The sequence below is a fragment of the Equus quagga genome, chromosome 10 (assembly GCF_021613505.1).
Source record: "Equus quagga isolate Etosha38 chromosome 10, UCLA_HA_Equagga_1.0, whole genome shotgun sequence".
Lineage (NCBI taxonomy): Eukaryota > Metazoa > Chordata > Mammalia > Perissodactyla > Equidae > Equus > Equus quagga.
This window is the reverse complement of record NC_060276.1, coordinates 67,885,889-67,908,338: the sequence shown is the minus strand read 5'-3', so window position 1 is coordinate 67,908,338 and position 22,450 is coordinate 67,885,889. Positions and strand designations below refer to the sequence as shown.

The 22,450-nt window shown below is 45.6% G+C and overlaps 1 protein-coding gene across 3 annotated transcripts in view; it reads right to left on the bottom strand.

Annotated features, from left to right (window-relative positions):
• HDAC8 (histone deacetylase 8) overlaps positions 1-22,450 on the bottom strand; it is a 199,785-nt gene that overhangs the window by 23,547 nt on the left and 153,788 nt on the right. For all 3 annotated transcript variants that reach the window (XM_046674168.1, XM_046674169.1, XM_046674171.1), the window contains one exon: positions 1,264-1,369. In XM_046674168.1, coding sequence (XP_046530124.1) covers positions 1,264-1,369 — 106 coding nt within the window. The remainder of the gene's footprint in view (positions 1-1,263; positions 1,370-22,450) is intronic.

The following is a 22,450-nucleotide window of genomic DNA, read 5'->3' as shown; positions in this document are numbered from 1 at the left end:
GCAAAGACCCCCAGGACAGAGTTAGTGCTTCCTCAGACTAACTCTGGCACAGAACAGACCTCCCTTTCATGCTGGATTCTATTCCAATGAGGCAGTGAAAGGTAGGAGAACTGGTGCAATCTTGGTCATTATATGAATAAACACAAGGATTTCACTCTCCGGAATGGCCAATGTGCAATATGATGATACCCTTGGCCTCTCTCTCTTTTTTCTTTTTGGTAAGGAAGATTGGCCCTGAGCTAACATCCGTGCCAATCTTCCCCTTTTTGCTTGGGGAAGATTGGCCCTGAGCTAATATCCGTGCCAGTCTTCCTCTATTTTGTGTGTGGGATGCTGCCACAGCATGGCTTGATGAGCAGTGTGTAGGTCTGCATTCAGGATCTGAACCCATGAACCCCAGGCTGCCAAAGTAGAGCGGGTGAACTTAACCACTACGCCACTGGGCCAGCTCCATCTCTTGGCCTCTTAACTCTACAAATAATTAGCCCCCCGCAAATATGCACACACACACACAAATTCAATTAAACAGGAAAATGGATGCCAAAACTACTTTAAAAAACGGTAGATGAAGTGAGTTGAGTCATGAAGCAGCAGCTGGGGTGGGGAGGAGGGCTCTACTGGAAAGCTGAGGGCAACATCTCCAAACAGCTAGAGGACAGTGTGGTCAAGAGGGCAATAACCTGATGACTGCCATTTTCCCTCTGTTCAGAGACCAGAAGAGTTGTTGGCCAGCCTTTGGGAAGGCAAGGATAGGGCCGCAGCCCCATCTTCAGTGCTCCGGGTGAGACTGAGGTACCTACTCCTAGATCATCAGAATCCCTGACTATAGGCCCTGTAGACCCACAGGCTCTCAAGGCTCTATTGGCCCAAGAAATCACAAAGAACAGAATGTCTGGGAGCCCCTCCCCCACGCTCCCAACTCTGAATTGACTTGAACTTCCCTCATCTTAAAGAGGGTTTTATTGTTGCCCTTAAAGAAAAGGGGTTCCAGGGCATACTTTAGAACTGGTTTTCCATTGGAGGTGCCTAAAGCTGAAACTTTTGTCCCCCGAAGGTGACATTAGCTGGCCAAATGACAATCCCAACCAGAGTGGCCAGTGTGGAATTCCAGCTATAAGCTATCAGGCCAAAAAGATGTTTCCCTTCCAAGTCAGTGAAACGATTAACCACCGACAGACAAATGGTCTCTGGGGAAGGCCCCGGTGCTGGGCCACCACAAGCCGGGTGGAATGAGGAGGGCAGGGCTCGAGGGGTGGTGCTTACCTTTGATGTAGTTGAGGATTTGCTGGACTCGGTGGGGCTCATTGCGGTCTGGCCGGCAGCTTGGCGTGATTTCCAGCACATAATCAGGACCATATGCTGTGAAAAACTATAAGGAAAAGGGAAAGGCCAAAAAACAAACTAAACCACAGAAAACCTCCAAACCAAACCACATACAAACAGAATAATCAACAGGAACCCACCAGCACTGACAAGGCGAGGGAGGCCCAGGTGGGCAGGGCAGGATGATGCAGGAGGAAGCCTGGTCCGGGCTGCGCCATTGCCCTTGGCCAAAGCCTCCAGTGACAGTTCACTGCTAAATTCTTTAGTTTGTTCAAGGTCCTCTCTGCTCAGGGCGCAACCTTTCTCTCGGCCTTAGCTTCTACCTCGTCCTGTGTCTAGCCACGCTAGCCTGCTCTGGGCTCTCCCAAATCACACCACGCTTTGTTCTCCTCAGGATCTTTGCCATTGCTCTTTCCCGAGGCCTGCAAAGGCCCTCCCCCAATCCCTGCTGCCTGTGAAAAACCTCCTCCTCCCGCCAGGCGCAGCTCAAATGTCACCTCCTTCACAAAGCTGTCCCTCACTCTCCACCAACCCCCAGAGCATTCTGTTGGCACCTCTCTTATGGCCCTCGTTCAACAAATAGACAGTGTTTGCCTGCATATCACATGCAGGTCACTGTGTCGGCTGCTGTGGGGGCTATGAAGATGGAGGAGACCTCCTCTGGGCTCCTCTAGGTGTTCACGAGCACATTCTGCAGCGGGTAGAGATTTTTCAACAGTGACTTGATCTCCCCACACTGGATTATCGGCAACCTGAGGGCAGGCAGCATTTACGTCTTCTTCACCTCCTCGGTCCTGACACACTGTGACAGCTGCCTGTTAGTTTTGGTTGCCTTGAACTCCCCGACCCAGGAATGTCAAATAAACCCAGTTTCCCTAGTTTTTCTTTCTTTGTAGTAGAGTTTATTTGTTTTTAAATTCAGGGATTCAGAATAAAGGCTTTTGGATTCTATTTCTAGCTCACTAGATGACTCCTTGTGACCTTTGGTAAGTCACAATATCTGATTCAGCTTCTGTATAAGGGCCCGCTTGGGGAAAAATACTCCATGACAAAGGAAATCATTCAATTGGGATAAGTCTTTGAATGGGAAATATGCAAAGCTACTATTTCTGTTTAGTTTTTAACAGAAATAGTATTTGTGCACACTCTCTGGAGAGAGAGCATATGGTCCTTAACATTATGTGCTTTCAATAGTGATATTGTTAAGCGGTAAGTAAGCCAGGGAAATTCAAATTCCACAGAAAAAATGGTACAGAGGGCGTGAAAGAAGGGATCTTGATATGTCATGACTTTGACGTCATCCAAAGAGCCTCTAAAAAATAATCCAGGGTTATTGCCATTGCCACCAAATTATCCTCGTTGAGAGTCTGGCTGTACATCTGGCACCGTGGGAGAGGTTGCGGAACAACGTCTAGGGATTCTAACGGCGTCTTTGTGGAATCCACGGGAGCACTTTGATGGGGAGATGGCTTCTGCACATTCATGACAGAAAACTCTACACATTTAATTAAAAGAAAAATGCCCAAGACTGTGCCAACGCTTATAATGCCTTTTTTTTTAATGGACTGACCTAGAGAGGAGAGAGGTACCTAGTTCCTTCTTGCTGGAATTATTCCTCTGATGCCTGAAGCCTCAAGTTCTGGAGATGGAAGAGGCCTTGTGTAGAGATTGTCTCTACCAAACCCATACATGGAACAGACAAAAGGGGTTACCTGGGGGACATATCCAGACACTAACCCCTCATTATGATCAAAGAAACTTGAGAGGTTTGTATTTTTAGCCAAGGAAGGCCCCTCAGTCCAAGCCTGAGGACCTTGTGGGCGTGGCTCTAGAAGAGAAGGCTTCAAACAGGTGTGGCCCTCTCTCCTCAGGCGGCCTCTCCTCCTCCAGCGGGAGTCAAGTAGTACACTCATTTCACGGGTACGGAAAGATGGGTTTAGAGAGAGCAATACAAGAAAGGCAGCTGTGATGAAGCAGACACTCTGCGAGACTCAAACCCTTGGCATCAAAGTGCTATAAAAATCAGAGCAGGGTGCCTCGCTGAGGTATAGGAGGAGAGAATGTTCTGCTTCCATCCACGAAGATAACACTGCTGGTCCTGTCAGCAAGACATGTTATGAGCTATCTGTTCAGGGCTGAGTGTTTGGAACAGCACGTTCTCATTGTGAATGCTGACTGCATGGTCACCCCCACTCTCCTACTTTATTCCGCTCTTGGACCAAGAGCACATGGTTGCAAGATGGTCAGCTGGGGACAGTACTGACTGCCACGTAACAGAACTCAGCTCCACTGGGATTGAACCTCTTGTCCTGGCTGCATTAGCACCTGGCTGTAACTAACCCATAAATAACCCATTCTTTGCTGAAGCAGGCTGCCTGCAGGTAATAGCCAAGTCTTGGTTCCTAAACATCTCCTCACCTTTGCAATCAAATATTATTCCCAGGTCCTGCTTATTGGCGCTATTCTTAGGCTAGGGGACACAGATGACTGAAGAAAGTCCCTGTTTTGTGATCCAGTTCCATAAGGCAGCTGGCTCATCCTGTCCTTGGGAGGCTCTGCCTGGGGCTGAGGGAAGCGACAGGCCCCAGGAAGGCAGAGGCTCTAAGGCAAAGGTGGTGCCCTCTTCCCCTCACTGGCTCTCTTGTGGCATTTCTGTTTCTGTATTACATTATGCTTTTATTTTTGTACTCATTAACCCTTTTCTACTGGAACTGTGAACTCTGCAAAGGCAGAAACTTCTGTCACATTCTTTTTTTATAGCCTGTAGAGTTGAACTCAGTCATCAAAGTTTCTCTTTAAACCTTTATTTTAAAATTATGTTGAATGAAATTAATTCACAAAAGGTTTAGCTGGTTGTTCAGTTAATTCTGTGGAATAATGCAGAGAGCCAACTCACAGCATTACCGGCTTTTCTAGACTCTTGAGGCAGCATGATGAGGTGGAAAGAGCACTGGCTTTAGAGTCAGGCGGAGCTGGCTTTTCATACTGGATTTAGCTGCGTGCCTCAGGCGAGTTTCTTAATCTCTGTTTTGTCATTGCTACCAGAGGGATGATAAATGCTGATCTGGCTGGGTTGTTAGGAACCACTGAGATAATATATATACAAAAGGGCCTAGCACAGGGCCCAGCGTATAGTAGGACTGCAGGAAATGTGAATTCCGTTCTCCGGGGGGCAAGAGGCCCTTGCCTCACTGGTGTCTCCCCCATACCCTGGAGGATGTTGGTCCCAGCACTTGGGGCTGTGATGCAGAAAGAAGAGCCTGTTCCTCCTGCCAGACAAAGCCTAGCAGCCCCAGTGTCCTTCCCACTTGCTTAAGCCATTAGCTCTGCCGAGGGCCTGTGGAGACGCTGACTGCTCGCACAGTTTCCTGCCCTATGCTCCCACCACTTGTTACTTACTGGCAAGGTGGAGAGGAAATCTGATCACATAAGGCAAAGGAGATGTTGGAGTGGAGGGATTTGGCCAGCGCTAGAAATAGCTTGAGGCCCCACCCTGAGACTGCCCTCCAGCGCTGAAGAGGAAAGGAAATGGGCAAGCAGCGATCCCGTTCCCAGACAGGTGGAGCAGGGGATGAAAGAGGCCAGCCGGCCTTTAAGTGAAAACCCTGGCTTTGATCTCAGCAAAGGGAAAGAGGGAGGTGCTAACCCTTCTCCACCCCTTCCCCTTTTCCCTCAGCACTCCTTTTGCTTTCTGGGTTTCAGTTTATACATTTTTGAGGGGAACTTGGTGGAAAGGGGGCAAATGGAAAGTATGAGGTGGGGCTGGGGGATAGCAGTTGAAGGTAATGGCAACTTTAGGGAAGTTGGTCCCTTCTCAACCCAGGAGTCAATGAAGAAAGGAATGAAAATAGCTCAGCTCTCATTCAGTTCAGCCCCACTCGACACGCCTTTCTTGCTCACCCCTCTCCAGCTCCTGCTCATGAAGTGCAAACAGCGTACACTTAGAAATTTGGTTGAAAAGATATTCAGAAGAGGCCTTAAGGTTGCTGTTACTCCTTTGTAACCCTATTTTGTCACAGGAAACCAAGTCACGAGCCTGGGGCAGCCAATCCTTTTATCCCTCCTTCAACATTTATAAGTGCCTACTACATGCCTGACTAAGTTAGTCGTTGGGGTACAAAGACAGTAAGACATATTTAGTAGGAGGGATTATTAGAGAGCAGTGTGATGTGAGGTAGAATGATAATAATACTAAAGATAAAAGTAGTAACAGGTAACACGAATTAAAGGCTCATGATGTGTCAGGCACCTAAAGTATCTCAGCACTTTTTATCGATTGACTAACTTAATTCTTACAACCAACTCATTTGGAAGGACCATAATTATTTCCATTTTTAAATAAAGATCTGAAGCACAGAACAGTCAGATAACTTGACAGAGGTCACACAGCATGTGTGGAGCTGAGATTTGAACCCAGGTCTTTCTGGGGATCAGCACTACCTATAGAAGACTCTAAACTACCCCAGAGGAAGTGATTGTGCAGGAGGGATCTGCAAAGGAGATGGGTGGTGGGAGGGAGGCATTCCCAAGAGAGCCTGGGCGAAGGCAGGGAGTATGGAACAGAATAGCACATTTTAGGCACCAAAATTAATTTGATATGGCTTGAGGGTAGGGCATAAGGAGAATCAGGACACGAGACTGGGGAGGCAGGCATGAATCTCAAGGTAGGCGCTGCCTGCTCCCCACACTAAGGCATTTGGCCTTATCCCAGACTAGAAGGTCCATGAGGGCAGAACATTGTTGTGCTCCCTGCTGTACTGCAGTTCCCAAAACAGTGCTCGCACCTAGTAAGTGGTAAATAACTAGCTGCGGTATAAGTGACTGGAAACTTGCGGGAGTTTGTAAATGAGGCAATCAACAGGTCAGGTGTGTGTGCACTTTAGAGGACTCGCTGGCTACAGTGTGGAGAATGGAATGGAATTGGAGGGGGAGAATGTAAGGAGGGAGACCAGTGAGAAGGCTGGTGCTAGAACCAGGATGATAGTAACAGGGCCTGAACCAGAACAGTTGAGGGACGAATGGAGAGACTGGAAAACTTAGAAATGGCATCAATAGGACTAAACGATGAATTGGATGTGAGAAGTAAGGAAGGAGAGAGTCGAGGATTTCTGTGTGGGAGGCGCATTAACAAGATGAGGAATACAGGCAGAGGACAAGGGTTCATGGTGGGGTGTACGTGTGTGTGAGGGGTTCAGTGGGGAGCATGTTGAGGGTCAGGATCCTGATGATCCAGTGGTCTGGAATTTAGGAGAGAGGTTGGGCCTAAGATACAGCATATGTGTTATAGATTTGGGAGTTAATGACATAAAGGAATAGGATGAGACTTGCCAAGGAATTGCCGTGGCTAGCAGGGCAGGCTTACTACAGAGTGAGAAGAGAAGAGGGTCAAGGAAAGAATCATGGCACTAGCCAACTTTCAGAGGTGGACCTAGGGAGTGGAAACAGTTCTGGTGACAGTCTGAGATATTGTAGAGAGGTTAAACAAAAGGAGGGCGGTCTTCTGATTGGCCATGGGAAGGAGACCTCTGCCGGAGCAAAGCCAGTGGAGGGTATGGACAAGGCCTGACTAGAGTGGGCTGAAGAGTTGGATGGGAGGAAGTGGAGATGAGAACGATGGTAAGAATACACTCTTTGGGGCCAGCCTGGTGGCACAGCGGTTAAGTTCGCATGTTCCGCTTCAGCAGCCTGGGGTTTGCCAGTTCGGATCCCGGGTGCGGACATGGCACTGCTTGGCAAGCCATGCTGTGGTAGGCGTCCCACATACAAAGTAAACGAAGATGGGCACAGATGTTAGCTCAGGGCCAGTCTTCCTCAGCAAAAAGAGGAGGATTGGCAGCAGATGTTAGCTCAAGGCTAATTTTCCTCCAAAAAAAAAAAAAAAAGAATACACTCTTTTTGAAGGCGCTTGATACAGGGGTGGGGCTGCGGCAGGGTGGTTGTTTTAAGATGGAAGGGTCTTAAGTATATTTATAGGCTGAGGGGAAGAGCCCTCAGGATGGGAGTCAGAGGCAGCCTGATAGGGATTTAGAGTTAGTTATGTCTGTCTTTCTGGCTCCTCAGCTGGAGCTCCACAAGGGAAGAATACTGTTTTATTCATATTTATATTACTTACAGCTCCTAGCATAGGGCTTAGAAAATAATAGGTGCTCAATTCATGTTTGCCGAATGAATGAAAGAAAATGTGTTTGGGATTCTGAGGACATTCACATCCAGTAGGGAGAATTAGGGTCTTGAAGGATGGGTTGATTGCAAACAAGCAGGGATGGGTGGGGCGGGGAGCAGTCAGTGGAGGCAAGAGAATGCAGGACAAGTCTGGGGACCAGCAAGTACTGTAAGTTGGCTAAAGCAGGAAAAGGAAAGCATGGGAAGCCTTGAATCCCAGGTTAAGGGGACAGGTCTTGATGCAACAGGCACCAGGAGTTGTGCCTTAGGAAACCCAGGAGCAGCATACAAAGGCTGGGTGACCAGTGTGGAGGCTACCACAATAGTTTAAGGGGGAGGTAATGGGGGCTTGAACAAGGGCGATTGCTGTGGGGGTGGGAAGGATGGGAGACATGGAAGGTAGGCTCACTAGGACTTTGGCAATTGGTTGGTTGTGGAGGAAAAGAGAGAAGGGAGAAGTCAAAGTTGACTCCTAGATTTTGAGGCTGGGTAAGTGGGAGAATTGCAGTGCCACTGACAGAGCTGGAGTAAATTAGCAGGAAGAGCTAGTCTGGCTAAGGGAAGGTGATGGGCTTGGGTTTAGTTGGGTTTGAGATGACAGTAGGCCATCTGGGTCACCATGTCTAGTGGGCAGCTGGAGATGTGACGATGGTGTATGGAAGTGAGGTCATGGCCAAGGATTAAGGCAGTAGGGGGATAAAAAGATCTAGTGAATAGGCAGAAAAAAGAGCAACCAGAGAGGAAGAAAGAGAACAGTAAAGTGAAATCTCATGGAGCCTTAGGGATGAGATTCAGCATGAGGAAAATGCTTAGCGGGATATATTTGCCACGCTGGCAACACGCTCCCGTGGCTAAACTAGCTTCCATCTCTCCTAGTTAGTAGGGGGTACGATGACACTGCTGCTAGCCAGCCCTGTTTTTATAATACTCCAACTAGCTCTCAAAATTTTTATTGCTAATTCAAAGTTTACCTTTTCCTAAAAATTCGATTTTGATTCTATCAGGGTAAGTCCAAGGTCAGTGCCAATTCCTCTTACAGCCCCCTGAGGCTTTGCTCTGTCCTCAGTTGGGGAAGCTGTGCTGGTGGCTGGTGTGGACCCTGACCAGGAAGAACGTTTCTTGTCTTGAATCGCCCTGTGGACAGAACTCATCACAACCAGAGTAACATAGCACCAGCGCTTTGAACCATAACATGGTCTTGTACGATACTTCTCAACCTTTCCTTTATCACCAATCACTCCATCAAAAAACCTGGGTCCAATCATGATGGAAACAAAAAAGCCTTCTTTTCCCCAGAAAAACATTTCTGTTTACAGGAAATTCGGTTATTATATATATCATTTATGCTACATTTTAAGGACATAAAATTGCAGTGGTATTATCGGGAGTCAATTTTATTGCCATGGCTTTACAACACAAACAGACAAAAATAATAACCCCATTAGTTGTTGGACTGAACTGGCAGGCAGCAGCACATCAGAGGCGATTGCTTGTAGGCAGGAGAATGGGGAATGAGGAGCGTCCAGAGCATGACCAAGAGGCCAGGGAGACATGGGCTATTGGAGATAAGACGTTCCATGTGGAGGTGGACGGGAGGATGGAGACCTGGCCTCCTGTCTGGACCACATCTATATCCCACCAGCAGGACTCAACTCACCCCTTGAACACAGAGTCAGTACTTAAGAACAGCTTCATGGTGAGGCTCATATACCAGTGCCAAGAACTATCTGGATGAGTGAATGAATGAAGAGAGCATGGACATACTTTCATTATTCAGATGTTCTAGTGGTATTTTAATTATTGGTGTAGAAAAAAGCTCATTAAACAAAATAATCAGGTAAATGTTAGCTTATTTGAGCACCAATTATATTTAAGCAAAGAATATGTCCAATACTAACCATTCTTATTTCATTAGCTAAAGTACTTAGAGGCTTCACGAACACACGTATATAGCCCTTCAGTGTACCGTGTATGCACTAAGATTCCTATGTTAGTCAATCCACAGTAATTCGTATATGTGTATTGTGTGTGTGCATGTGTGTGTGTGCGCACATGCACGCATATGTTCTATTAGGTGCTGAGTGTTATTCTAGGCCCTGGGGGGGAAGCTGAGTACAAAAAAAGAATAAAGTCTGGTGACTGCTCTCAAGGAGATGAAAATCCAAATAGAGAGAGAAAGATATCATTAAAGGAAGGGCAGAGGAATAAATCCAAGCTCAACTGTGTGGCACTGGCTGGAGTACAACAGATTGTCCTCACATGTGTGGGGCATTGGACAAGTGAGGTGACCCGTCCGAGATCATGGTGCTAAAGTAACAGATGTGAACTTTAACCCAAGGCTCTGGACTTTCAACCCAATGGGCTGTCCACGACATCATGAAGTAAGAAGCACAGTGGTTAAAGACTGAGATTTCTGAGGTCAAATGGAATGAGCCCTAAATCTTTGCTCCACCATTTATTAGACATATGACCTTAGGCAAGTTACTTCCCTGTTCTGTGCCTTGGTTTTCTTGTTGGTAAAATAGGGATAATAACAGAACACACCTCATAGAGTTTTTGTGACAATGAGTGAGTAAATTCATGTAAAGCACTTAGAACAGTGCCTGGGGCAGAGTAAATGCTCAGTAAATATTATTATTAAATGCTAGATGTCATTGTTTATTGTGCTTTAACAACTGTACAAAGAAACAGTTCTGCATGCAATGGACAGTAGTAACACTGGATCTCTTTACAAATGCCCCTTCAGACTGAACGAGGGTGAATTCCAAAGAGCTTACCCTGTATCCAAAAACCTAAAGCCAGAAAGACGACAGAGGGAGCAAGAAGGGAAGGATCCAAATGAAAGGGACTAAGAAAAATGGAAGAGAGGAGGCAGGAATAAGAAATTGGAAGTGGTGGGAAAGAGAGGTAGGAGGTAAAGAGGTGATACAAAGGAGAGGAGATAAAAAGGGGGGGGATTGGTGAGGGAAGGAAGGAGGCACAGAGGAGGCGGCAGAGGAGACAAGGGCAGGGTGGCTGCTACTTCACTAAGGGTCTCCCGCAGGCCGAGGCTTTCCTTTAGGGCATGGTTTCAGGGGTCTGGGGAAAGGGTCTTGGCCAAGACGAATACCTCCCCCACATCACTGCTGATCCTCAAATTTCCACTATTAGAGAGAATTCCTCCTTCATAAATATGTGCAGGGCCAGCTCTGGTTATACCATATGTCTCTGTTAATCAAATGAATATTTTGGAAATAAGCCTACACATGAAGCTTTTTTACATCAACTTTTCCTTAAGCCAAGGGTGGAGATGGAAGAAGGGAGAGTATAGGGATATTGTTTTACCTGGCTTGCTGTTGGACAAGTACTAAGATGACCTTGAAAATGGATTCTACTAGAGGATTAGTAAGTGCTGCCTTGGCTTGCCAAGCAACTGCCCTCTCTCTCCATTCCTTCACTGCTAAACTTCTTAAGATCTCTCTTTTCTTCATCACCTCGACTTCTTCATTTCCCAGACACTTCAACCCACTGCTCTCTGCTTCTTCCCCACACCTCCATTGAACTGTTTTCTAGAAGGAGGATGGCAAAGAGATTTTAGCTTGTTGGCAACTCTGATTGATTGGTAGTAGCTGCTTGGGGTACTGTGTTGAGAAAGATTCTGAGGCTGTGTCTAGGTTCAGCAGGGAAATGTGCCGTGATCAGTTTGTCATGCAATCCATGGGAGTACATAGTAGGCAGCGTGGGGCCTCGGGAGATATAGTCATATGTGCCCTATATTTGCTATTCCTGCTTTCGGAGACCAAGAGTGATCTTCCTAAGAATGTCTTCTTTTCAGTTATCACTCGCCCTATTGGATCTCTCCTCAGCACGTGTCATCAGTTACCCCCTCATTTTTGGCACTATCTTCTCTCTCACCACCACTCCTCTCCCTGTTCCTTCTCAGTCTCCTTCCCTGGACCCTTTTCCTCCATCTGTCTCTTAAATGTGGGTGCTCCAGGTACTCTCAGCTCTTTGTTCTCTCTCTGCAAGAGTTCACACTCTCTGCTGTTGTTTTGATCACCCCTATGCAGAAATCCTACATCTCTGGATCCAGTGCTTATCCTCAGCCTCTGACTTGCATTTATAATTGTCTGCTGGAAATTCCTACGTAGAAAACTTGAATTCTTGGTACTTGATGCTTAATGTGTTCCAAGTAGAGCTAATTCAGTATAAGTTCCTCCAAAGAGAATGTCCATCTTCTCCTTTTGTTCACTCAGTACCATACATGAGTCTCATCACACAGTAAGCTCCTCAGCAAAGACTTGAACTTATGACCCTGAATGGGTCAGTGTGCTTCTGCTTTATTTAGAGGCACTGGATTTTGTGCTTTCAAAATACCTGAAATGGTATGGGATTAGGGGATAAAGATTAGGGGCTCTCTGTCTCTGTGAGATATTCCCACTGTTTGATGAGCGATGATTTTTTTTCCTCGCTATTTGTCAGATGAAGGAAAACATATCTAACCATGTGTAAGAAGATAGAGAGAGGCATCAGGTACTCCCAAGACTATCATTATCTTTCACGGGCCAGCCACACAGCAAGAAATATGCTTTGGGTATTATTTGAAAACACTCACTGGTTATCTGTTGGGCAGGATGCAGAGTGGGAGGGGCTGGGGAGACAATGATGGAGCAGACAATCCCTGGCCTTGAGGAGCTTACCGTCTAGTAGAGAAGGCAGACAGATACAGGAATAACTACGATGAGATGAATGTTAGAGGTGAATCATTTCTCTACAGCTATGGGAACTCATGTGGGAATTCTTAATTCTGAGTATGGGGGCTGGCAATGGATAAGGCTTCATGGAGGAGATGGGAAGCAAACGAGCTGGCCTTGAAGGATGAGTAAGACTTAAATAGGAAGGGAGAGAAGGTAAGAAAGGCAGAAGGAGCAGAATGAGGACAGTGAAGATATATTCTAAACAATGAATACTGTTTATGAGAAAGAAGAGAGTACTGGATCATAACCAGCACCAGCACAGCTCTGTACGCAGCTTTCTTGTCTTCTCTGAATAGTGCATCTCTCCTTCATGATGGACAATGATAGATTGATGCTCTTGGCAGAGGCAGGGGAAAAGTCATGGATGGACTTGCTACTCCAGCAGAGTAGGATTTATCTCTGATAACGCCATCAGAGTGGTTACTTGAGGGCAAATAAGAGTTGTACTTGCTTAGAACCTATTGATTCATTTGTTCCCTAATTCACTTGATACCAATGTCTTTTGAGCACTCCTGTGTGCCAGGCTCTGGGTGCGAAGAGATGAATGAGACTCAGCCCCTGCCCTCAAGGAGTGGATGGGAGACAGCTGTGCAAACGCTAATTCTAATGCTCTGTGGTAAGGGCCACAACAGACGTTCGGGCAGGGAGCACCTGGAGTCCAGAGGGAAGACAAAGCAAAGCCATGCTCTCTGAGTCAGCCTCTAACTGATTTCACTGTTTCCCGTCCCTCCCTGAGTTTTCTGTCAGAAATTCAGATCTGATCATGTCATGCCCCCTGCTTAAAAACCATGGTTGGCTCCCCACTGACTGCAGGACCAAGTCCAAACTCTAAGGCAGGACAGACAAAGGCCTTCGCTCTGGCCCAACCAACTGCTTCAGTCTTATCTCACACCGCGGTCTGAGCTGTGGCCTTTAAACTGTAGCCACACTGAACTGTAGGGTCTCTCCCCGCTTCCCTTTATCTGGACAACTCTTCTGCTGCCTTTGAGCCCCTGCTAAATGTTGCTTCTCTGCTGCACCAGCCCCAACCCCCAGATGGAGTACATTCCTCCTCTGCGTTCCCACAGCTCGCTGTCCACCTCTCTCTTCTAGCACTTATCGCATTATAGAGTAATTGTTTGTTCATGTGCCCGTCTCCCCTGCTAGGCAGTGTTCTCCTCAAGGCTGGGAACTGGGCCTTATTCTTTTTTTTATCCTTGAGATCTGGTAGGGGCCTGGCACATAGTAGGTGCTTCATATGTCTCTGCTGAGTGAATGAATGACTCTGACATGTGGCCACTTGGGCCCGATGGTTGTCAGCAGCTGGCGTTACTTAACATGAGAGATGCATAAAAATTGAAGGGCAGCCAGAGTAGCTGAAAAACAGGCGGCTCTAGTGACATCATGAAAAAACAAAATAAAACTGGAGAAGGCTGAGACAAGGCTCCCACTCAGGCTTTAACAAATGACTCGCCCTTCAGAGCAGCCCCTTTTTGTCTGCTCTCCCATTCACTTTCGAAAACCCAGTCATTGAAGTGATTCTAATTATTCATGGTCAGTGGCATATCCAGGAAACACTTAGTTTACAAGCAATTAAAATACACTAAAATAGATTTATGCAGGTTGAACCTGATCCTGTTGGTAAGAAGGGAGTAAATGACTTACATCTTGGAGGGGGATTTGCTTCCCGAGGTTGCTCTTTATCACTCTTTATCTGCCGCACCGGTTGATGCTAACATGGCAAACATCCGGAGGGCCTTCTTAAGGGGAGTGTGCTGCGAAAAGTGCGAGGAACCTGTAGATTGGGTGCCTAACCGCAGCCAGCTGTCCTGTAAACGTGTGAGTGCTGCCTCTGCCCACACCCACCTGCCATGGGGAAAAGGCTGGCTCAGCAGCAGGCAGCTCGGGGCAGTAGGAAAGCTCCCAGCACTGCGAGATCGTGGGGCTCAGTTTCCCATAACATCGGAACCACTTGGAATCACTTAACCCCTCAAGGCTCAGTCTCCGCATTGGTAAAATGGGGACACAAATTTCCACCCTGCCAGCTTTAAAGGGCTGTTAACGTGGATCAGTGGAAGAAATTTTGTAAAAAGTTCTAGAGGCTAGACAAATGGAGGAGGTTTCACTTTCATTACAAAAACTAACCTGTGGCCGCTGGGTCCCTTCAGTGCTCTAGATGTGGCTGACGCTCATCAGCAGATTAGTAAAGGTACACTTAGGCTCGTTCCCTAATAGTTTATTTAAGAGTTCACACGAGGACGATTCATTACCTTGCCACACTCAAACCAACAGTATTTTAATGTCCCTCTAACGAAGACAGCAGTCAGCAGCTAAACAAACAGGCCGCTTGCTTGAGAACAGACACGGGGCAGCAAAGGCCTAGCACATGGAGTCCAGGTGTCCCCAGAGATTTTGCACCATCCCTCCCTATGGCAGGCCCTGCTTCCCTGGGTTTGACTCTAGGTAAAAAAGGCCTCCTTTTGCAGCTCCAAGAAACCTAAGCTAAGCCATTCAGTGGGCCAATGTGATTGGTGCAAAATTAAGAATGAACACATTGAAATGGCATATTTCAGCATCGCCTTTTGAGCTAAGTGCAGAGGAACTGCAGAAAGGCCAAAAGGCTGGCACAAAAAGTAGGGCAGGGAAGCAAAGGTCGTGGAGAATCAGTAAACAGGAGTGCTGGGCCACCTGGAAGTCTGACCCTAACTTATTAAGGCCTTGAGATATGTTAATGAAAGTTGTTTACCCTACATCTGCAAAAGCATCTTGGGTTCCTATCACACCTCCCTGCCTGTCTGCTCACCATCCCCTTCGCAGACAATGCCTGGCCTTCCCTTCTCAGCCTGGACCATTCCTACTCATCTTTTAAGACCCAGCTCAAATGTAGCCTCTCTGAAGTCCTCACTGACTCCCCAAAGGCGGAGCTCCCTGTGCCCTCCTCTGTGCCTCCGCCAGGCCTTTTCCAGCCCTCGGGTCCACTCTGGCGTATTTGTTTACACACCCTTTTCCCCCGTTAGGCCATGAGAGCAGCTCTCAGGAGCAAGAACCACATGGTACTTTACTTAGCGCAGAACAGGGCACAAAGGTGGCCCTCCCTCAAGGCCGCCTGAACGAACGAGCATTTGAGCATCAACACGCCAAACTCATTTATTGGATCTGCACAGGGACCAAAGGGCAGGCTCATTAGGCGATGATTTGACATGGTATACATGCTTCCTCCACACTGGTTTACCTAATTAGTGACTGCCTTGGTGCTGGCAAGCAGCAAGAAACCTGCTGGAAGAGGTAGCCTGACAATGTACCAATGAGGCAAGGCCTGGGCGGCCTCCTGGTTCAGGCTACTGGCTCGGTTCCCACAACTTGCAAACGTGAGCTAGAAAAGTGCTGCTCTCCACTCCCACTGCTCAACTCCCCTGTGCTTGCTTCTCGGGAAGTTGCCCAGCAGCACAGACAACATCATTTAGTGTGTTTGAAAATTGCAAACGCATCCATTACCAGAGAGGAATGCCTAACGGATGGAGCCTGACCCGGCCTCGGCTCCCACAGAAGCCCCAGCTCAGCAGCCACAGCCTCCGGTTCTGCTAATGATGAACTAGATGACTTTGGACACATTGGCTCATCTCACGTTCCCCATCCTCAAAATGGGGAGAATAATGAAGACGTTGCAGGGATTGACTCAATAAGAAGCTTGACTGAGATCCCTGTGGACGGGGGAAGCAGCAGCTGATGCTGGCAGAGGCTGCAGGGTTTTGTTGTTTTGGTTGTTTCTGTTTGTAAGTGTGAATCATCGGGCCTCAAGCCCAGATGTGCAGCCCGTGGAGAGGAAGAGAGGAAGGGCAGGCGGCTGGGCACCTCTGGCCCGGGCTGCAGCAGAGCCAGTGCACATGGAAGTGGACAGGACAGGACGGGATGGGATGGGGCGGGACAGGATGGGATGCTCAGCTGCTGGCTTGCCAATAGCTGGTCTTCCGCTCCCTGGTAGGGACCAGGAGCAACAAGCTCTGAAGGCTGTGCGTACTGGAGCAGTTTTATATTGAAATCAAATAAAACTCATGACAAAGTCAATCTGACACATCTTTAATGATAAGCATAATGATTATTGTGCTGTGCAGTAATTAGGCTTGATGGTAAGCAGCTCCCAGGAAGGACTGCAATCATGATTACTTTTACACAGTGAACCCAATATTTCTGAGGGCAGCTGGGATGGGCGTGGGGGTTGGGGGTGTCCAGACAGGAGGCAGAGCAGAAAGCTAGCTGCAAGGCATTTCTCTGGTTCTCCTTCCTTTCTCCTCTCCATCCCACCCTGAGGTGACAATCCTTCCACTCCTTATTGGGGAACAGAGAAAAGTTCTGATGGGGGTTTGGATGGCTAGTCCTTTCTCCAGCCAGGGAGTGGCCTCCCTGCAGCTCCTAGGAGTGGGGACTCCGGGATGCTCAGAGAGGCTGTGGGCTGATTAGGCCCCACTTGTCCATGCGGCCCGGAATTCTGCCAAGTGGCCTTAAACCTAAAAAGTACACAACAAATGTGTGGACCATGTTTGGATCCTGATTTGAACAAATCCATGCAGACAAATATTTTTGAGACAATTGGGTAAAACAATCGTGACTGACTGGTATTAGATGATATTAAGGAACTATTAATTTTGTTAAGTTTGATAATGGTATTGTGGTTATGCTAAAAGAAGGTCCTTATCTGTTGGCAAAATATACTGAAATATTTCTAGGCCAGCAACTGTGGAATGGTATGGTACCTGGGATGTGGTTTAAAATACTTCAAGAGAGGGGCTGGCCCCGTGGCAGAGTGGTTAAGTTCGCGCGCTTCGCTGCAGGCGGCCCAGTGTTTCGTTGGTTTGAATCCTGGGTGCGGACATGGCACTGCTCATCAAACCATGCTGAGGCAGCGTCCTACATGCCACAACTAGAAGGACCCACAACGAAGAATATACAACTATGCACCAGGGGGCTTTGGGGAGAAAAAGGAAAAAATAAAATCTTTAAAAAAAAAATTAAAAAAAAATACTTCAATAGAAAAATGGGGAATAGAAGAAATAAGAATGGCAGAAGGTTGAGCCTTGTTGAAGCTGGTGATGGGTACATGGGAGTTCACTGTCCTCTTCTCTTTGCTGTGTATATGCTTAAAAGTTTCCATAACAAAAAGTTGAAAAAAATCATACACCCTAGACTGCTCTGGCAGTGATTCATATATTAGTGAAAATTAGTTTGATCATGCTAACCACACCTAACAGATGCAGGCAGCTATCAGCGATGACATTTCAGATGGGCAGAGCCAGGAGGGGGGCCTGGAGCATGGGCCACTGGCCGGGAGTGCAAAGTCCTGGATGGGGTGGAGAGAGATGCATGAGGGAATCGGAAATTTAAATGGTGAGAGGACAGTCTGAAAGTTCTGGGAAAGAAGGCAGGAAGTGAAAGAGGAGAGAGACGGAGCGTAATAGGTGCTCAGGGCCACGTGCTAAGGCCCCCACTAGCCTGTAAGGCTCCCGGGGGTGGAGCCTGTATCTGAATGCTCTCTGTCTTCCCTAGAGCTCCCAGGACATTAGTTTACTCAATTTACTTCACTTATTTAAGAATATTTGTTGAGGCCTACCATCACCAGGCAATACAAACACGGGCATGTGGTGGACAAAGGAGATAGAGCAGTGAACAAACCAAAGTCCCTGCCCTCATGGCGCTCACACTCTGGTGGGAGGAGACAAATGGTAAATAAACAGCAAGGATATATGTCAGATAGTGATAAGTGCTGCAAAGAAAAATACCGGAGGGTAGGGTGGAGAGGCAATGCTGGGTGGTTGCTTGAGTTCAAACTTGCAGGGCACTTAGGCCCTTATGAGCTCTTCCAGGTCCCCTTGCAGCTGGTTTTCAGTCATGTTGGCCTCTGCGCTGGGTTTCACCAAGGGCTCCTGGACCTCTCGGCCTACACGTGTACTTTCACCTTATTCTTCACTTAACCGCCCCCTCCTATACCTGATTAATCCACATGTCTCTCTAGGTACCACTTCCTCCAGGAAGCTTTCACAGGCCCTTCCTTCCTCCCACCTCCACACTACTCCCTGGGTCTTCTCTGCTTCCGCAGCATGCTTGCATGAATCTCTACTACACTTACCAGCTGGATTATAATTCTCTTCCCGACTAGACTTTGAACTCTTTGAGAATAGAGGGTAGGTCTTTTTATATCTATATAGCACAGGGCCTAGAACATAGTAGGGATACTGTACATGCTTAATGAATGCATGAATGAACGGACGGATGAAAAAATGAATATGCTTCATAGTGAACATCGGAGATGTGGGCAGCATCTTCAATGAATCAAATGCTGGGGACGTAGAGGTGCTAGTGTGTGCTCAGACAACTAAGGGAGAAGTAGGATCCAGATGTTTATTAAACTCTGATAATTATGATAAGAATAATCATATTTGCACTCAATATTTATTGCATGGACTCTGGAGCCAGACCACTTGGGTTTTCATTTTGGCTCTACCATTTGCTAGCTGTGTGATTTTGGGCAAGTAACTTATACTATCTGTGCCTCAGTTTTCTCATCTGGAAAATGGGGATGATAACAAAATGAGATCAAGTTCTACAAAGCACTTAGAATATTATCTGGCAAACAGTAAGTGGTATATAAGAGTTTGCTATTAGTATTTATTACTGTGAGCCTTTGACTGTGCTAAATGCTTTATTTATTTATTTATGTACATTGAACGCAAGCCAGTTCTAGGCCCTGGGGAAAGAGTGCTTTCATGGAGCTTCCATTTGACCTAACTTTATCCTCACACAATACAAGGCAGGTATTGTACATATCCCCATCCTATAAAGAAGAAGAGCGAGGCTTAAAGCTGTGAAGTAACTTGTCCAAGGTCACAGAACTCATAAATTGAAAATTAGGATCCTATCTCTGGTCTGTGTGACTCCAAAGACCATTGCTCTAGAACAGGGATGAGCAAACTAGGGCCCATAGGCCAAATCCGTCCCTCTGTCTATTTTTTCCCCTTGAGGATATAATTCACCCTTTTAGAGTACGCAATTCAGATATTCACAAGTAGTAGTATATTTACAAGGTTGTGCAACCATCACCACTATCTAATTCCAGAACATTTTCATCACTCCAGAAAAAACCTCTCTACCCAATAAACATTCTTTTCCCCTCCCCACAGCCCTTAGTAACCACTAATCTACTTTCTGTCTCTATGTATTCACCTATCCCGGACATTTAATATAAATGGAATCATATAATATGCACTCTTTTGTGTCTGGCTTCTTTCACCTAGCATAATGTTTTCAAGCTTCATCCATGTTGTAGCATGGGTTGGTACTTTATTCCTTTTCATTGCTGAACAATATTCCATTGTATAGATGTACCACATTTTGTTTACCCACTCATCAGTCGATGAACATTGGGGTCATTTCTACTTCTTGGCTATTATGAATAATGCTGCTCTGAAATTTTGTGTACAAGTTTTTGTGTGAACATATGTGGTTATATACCTAGGAGTGGAATTTCTGGGTCATTTTAACTCTATGTTTAACTTTTTGAAAAACTGCCAGATTGTTTTCCAAAGCGGCTGCACCATTTTACGTTCCCACCAGCAATGTATGAGGGTTCTAATTTCTCCACATCCTTGTCAACACTTGCTATTGTCTATATTTTGATTATAGTCATTCTAGTAAGAGTGAAGTGATATCTCATAGCGGTTCTGATTTGCAATTCCCTAATGACTAGTGATACTGAACATTTCCTCATTTGTTTATTGGCCATTTGTATGTCTTCTTTGGAGAAATGTCAATTCACCAAATGTCCTTTCGCCTGTTTCTAAATTGGGTTACTTTGCTTTTTATTATTGAGTTGTAAGAGTTTCTAAAATGTATTCTAGATACAAGTCCCTTATCAGATATATGATTTGCAAATATTTTCTCCCATTCTGTGGGTTGTCTTTTCACTTTCTTGATAGTGTTCTTTGAAGCACAAAGGTATTTAATTTTGATGAAATCCAATTTTTTTTTCTTTTTTTTTATTGTGGCAAGAGCATGCTATCTGTTTTTCCTTTGGTACCTTGGGTATTTGGTGTCATACTGAAGAAACTAATCCAAGGTTATGAAGATTTACACCTACATTTCTTCTAAGAGTATTACAGTTTTAGCTCCTACATTTAGGTCTCTGATCCATTTTGAGTTCATTTTTGTATATGGTATGTGGCAAGTGCATTTCTATATATGGTGTGTGGCAAGTATCCAACTTCATTCTCTTGCATGTGGATAACCAGCTGTCCTATCAGCATTTGTTGAAAAGACTATTCTTTCCCCATTGAATGGTCTTGGCACTCATGTCAAAAATCAATTGGCCATAGATGTACGGGTTTATTTCTGGACTCTCATTTCTAGTCCATTGATCTATATGTCTCTCTGCATGCCAGTACCACGGTCTTGACTACTGTAGCTCTATAGTAAGTTTTCAAACCAGGAAGTGTGAGTCTTCCAACTTTGTTCTTCTTTTTCAAGATTGTTTTGGATATTAGGTCCCTTGCATTTCCATATGAATTTTAGGATCAGTTTGTAAATTTCTTAAAAAAAAAACTAGCTGGGATTTTGATATCGACTATGTTGAACTGGTACATCAATTTTGGGAGCATTGCCATCTTAAGAATACTAAGTCTTCCAATCCATGAACACAAGATGTCTTTCCATACACATAGGTCTTCTTTAATTTGTTTCAACAACATCCTGTAGTTTTCAGTGTATGAGTCTTGTAATCCTTCTGTTAAATTTATTGGTAAGTATTTCATTCTTTTTGATACTATTGTAATAGGAATTTTTTTCTTAATTACGTTTTGGATTGTTCATTGCTAATGTATGAAAATGGAATTGATTTTTATATATTGATCTTGTATCCAGCAAACTTGTGGAACTCATTTTTTAAAAAAATTTTTTAAGAGCAGTTTTAGGTCCATAGCAAAATTGAGAGGAAGGTACAGAGATTTCCCATGTACTTCCTGCCTCCACACATGCATAGCTTCCCTTATTATCATCATCCCTTGCCAGAGTGGTACACTGGTTACAATTGAACCTACACTGACACATCATAATCACCCAATGTCCACAGTTTACCCTAGGGTTCACTCTTGGTGTACATTCTATAGGTTCGAACAAATGTATAATGACATATATTCATCAGTATAGTATTATACAGAGTATTTTCACTGCCTTACAAATCCTCCATGCTCTGCCTAATCATCTCTCCTCTCATCAACAACCCCTGATCTTATTTCTTCCCCCCCACGGTAAGATTCACCCTATGCTAACATCTGTTGTCAATCTGCCTCCTTTTTCTCCCCCTCCACAAAGCCCCAGTACATAGTTGTGTATAGTTGTAAGTTCTTCTGGTTCGTCTATGTAAGCCACCACCACAGCATGGCTACTGACAGACGAGTGGTGTGGTTCTGTGCCCAGGAACCAAACCCGGGCTGCTGAAGTGGAGCACATCAAACTTTAACTGCTAGGCCATCAGGGCTGGCTCGTGCCCCTGATATTTTTACTGTTTCCATATTTTTTCCTTTTCCAGAATGTCATATAGTTGGAATCATACAGTACATAGCCTTTTCAGACTGCTTTTTTCACTCGGTAATATGCATTTACAGTTCTTCCAAGTCTTTTCATGGTTTAACAGCTCATTTATTTTTCAGTGCTGAATAATATTCCGTTGTCTGGATGTACCACAGTTTGTTTATCCACTCACCTACTGAAGGACATCTTGGTTGCTTCCAAGTTTTGGCAATTATGAAAAGGTGCTCTAAATATCTGTGTGCAGGTTTTTATGTGGACATAAGTTTTCAACTACTTTCAGTAAATACCAAGGAGTGTGACTGCTGGGTCATATGGTAAGAATATATTTAATTTTGTAATAAACTGCCAAACTGTCTTCCAAAGTGGCTGTAGCATTTTGCATTACTGCCAGCTATGAGTGAGAATTCCTCTTTGTTCCACATCCTTGCCAGCCAGCATATGGTGTCATCAGTGTTCCAGATTTGGGCCATATGAACTCATTTTTTAGCTCTAATAATTTTTTTGTTTGTGGATACTTTAGGATTTTCTATATACAAAATTATGTCATCTGCAAATAGTGGCAGCTTTACTTTTTCCCTTCCCATCTGGATGCCTTTTATTTCTTTTTCTCCAATTGCCCTGGCTAGAATCTCTAGCACAAGATTGAACAGAAATGGCAAGAGTGGACATCCTTC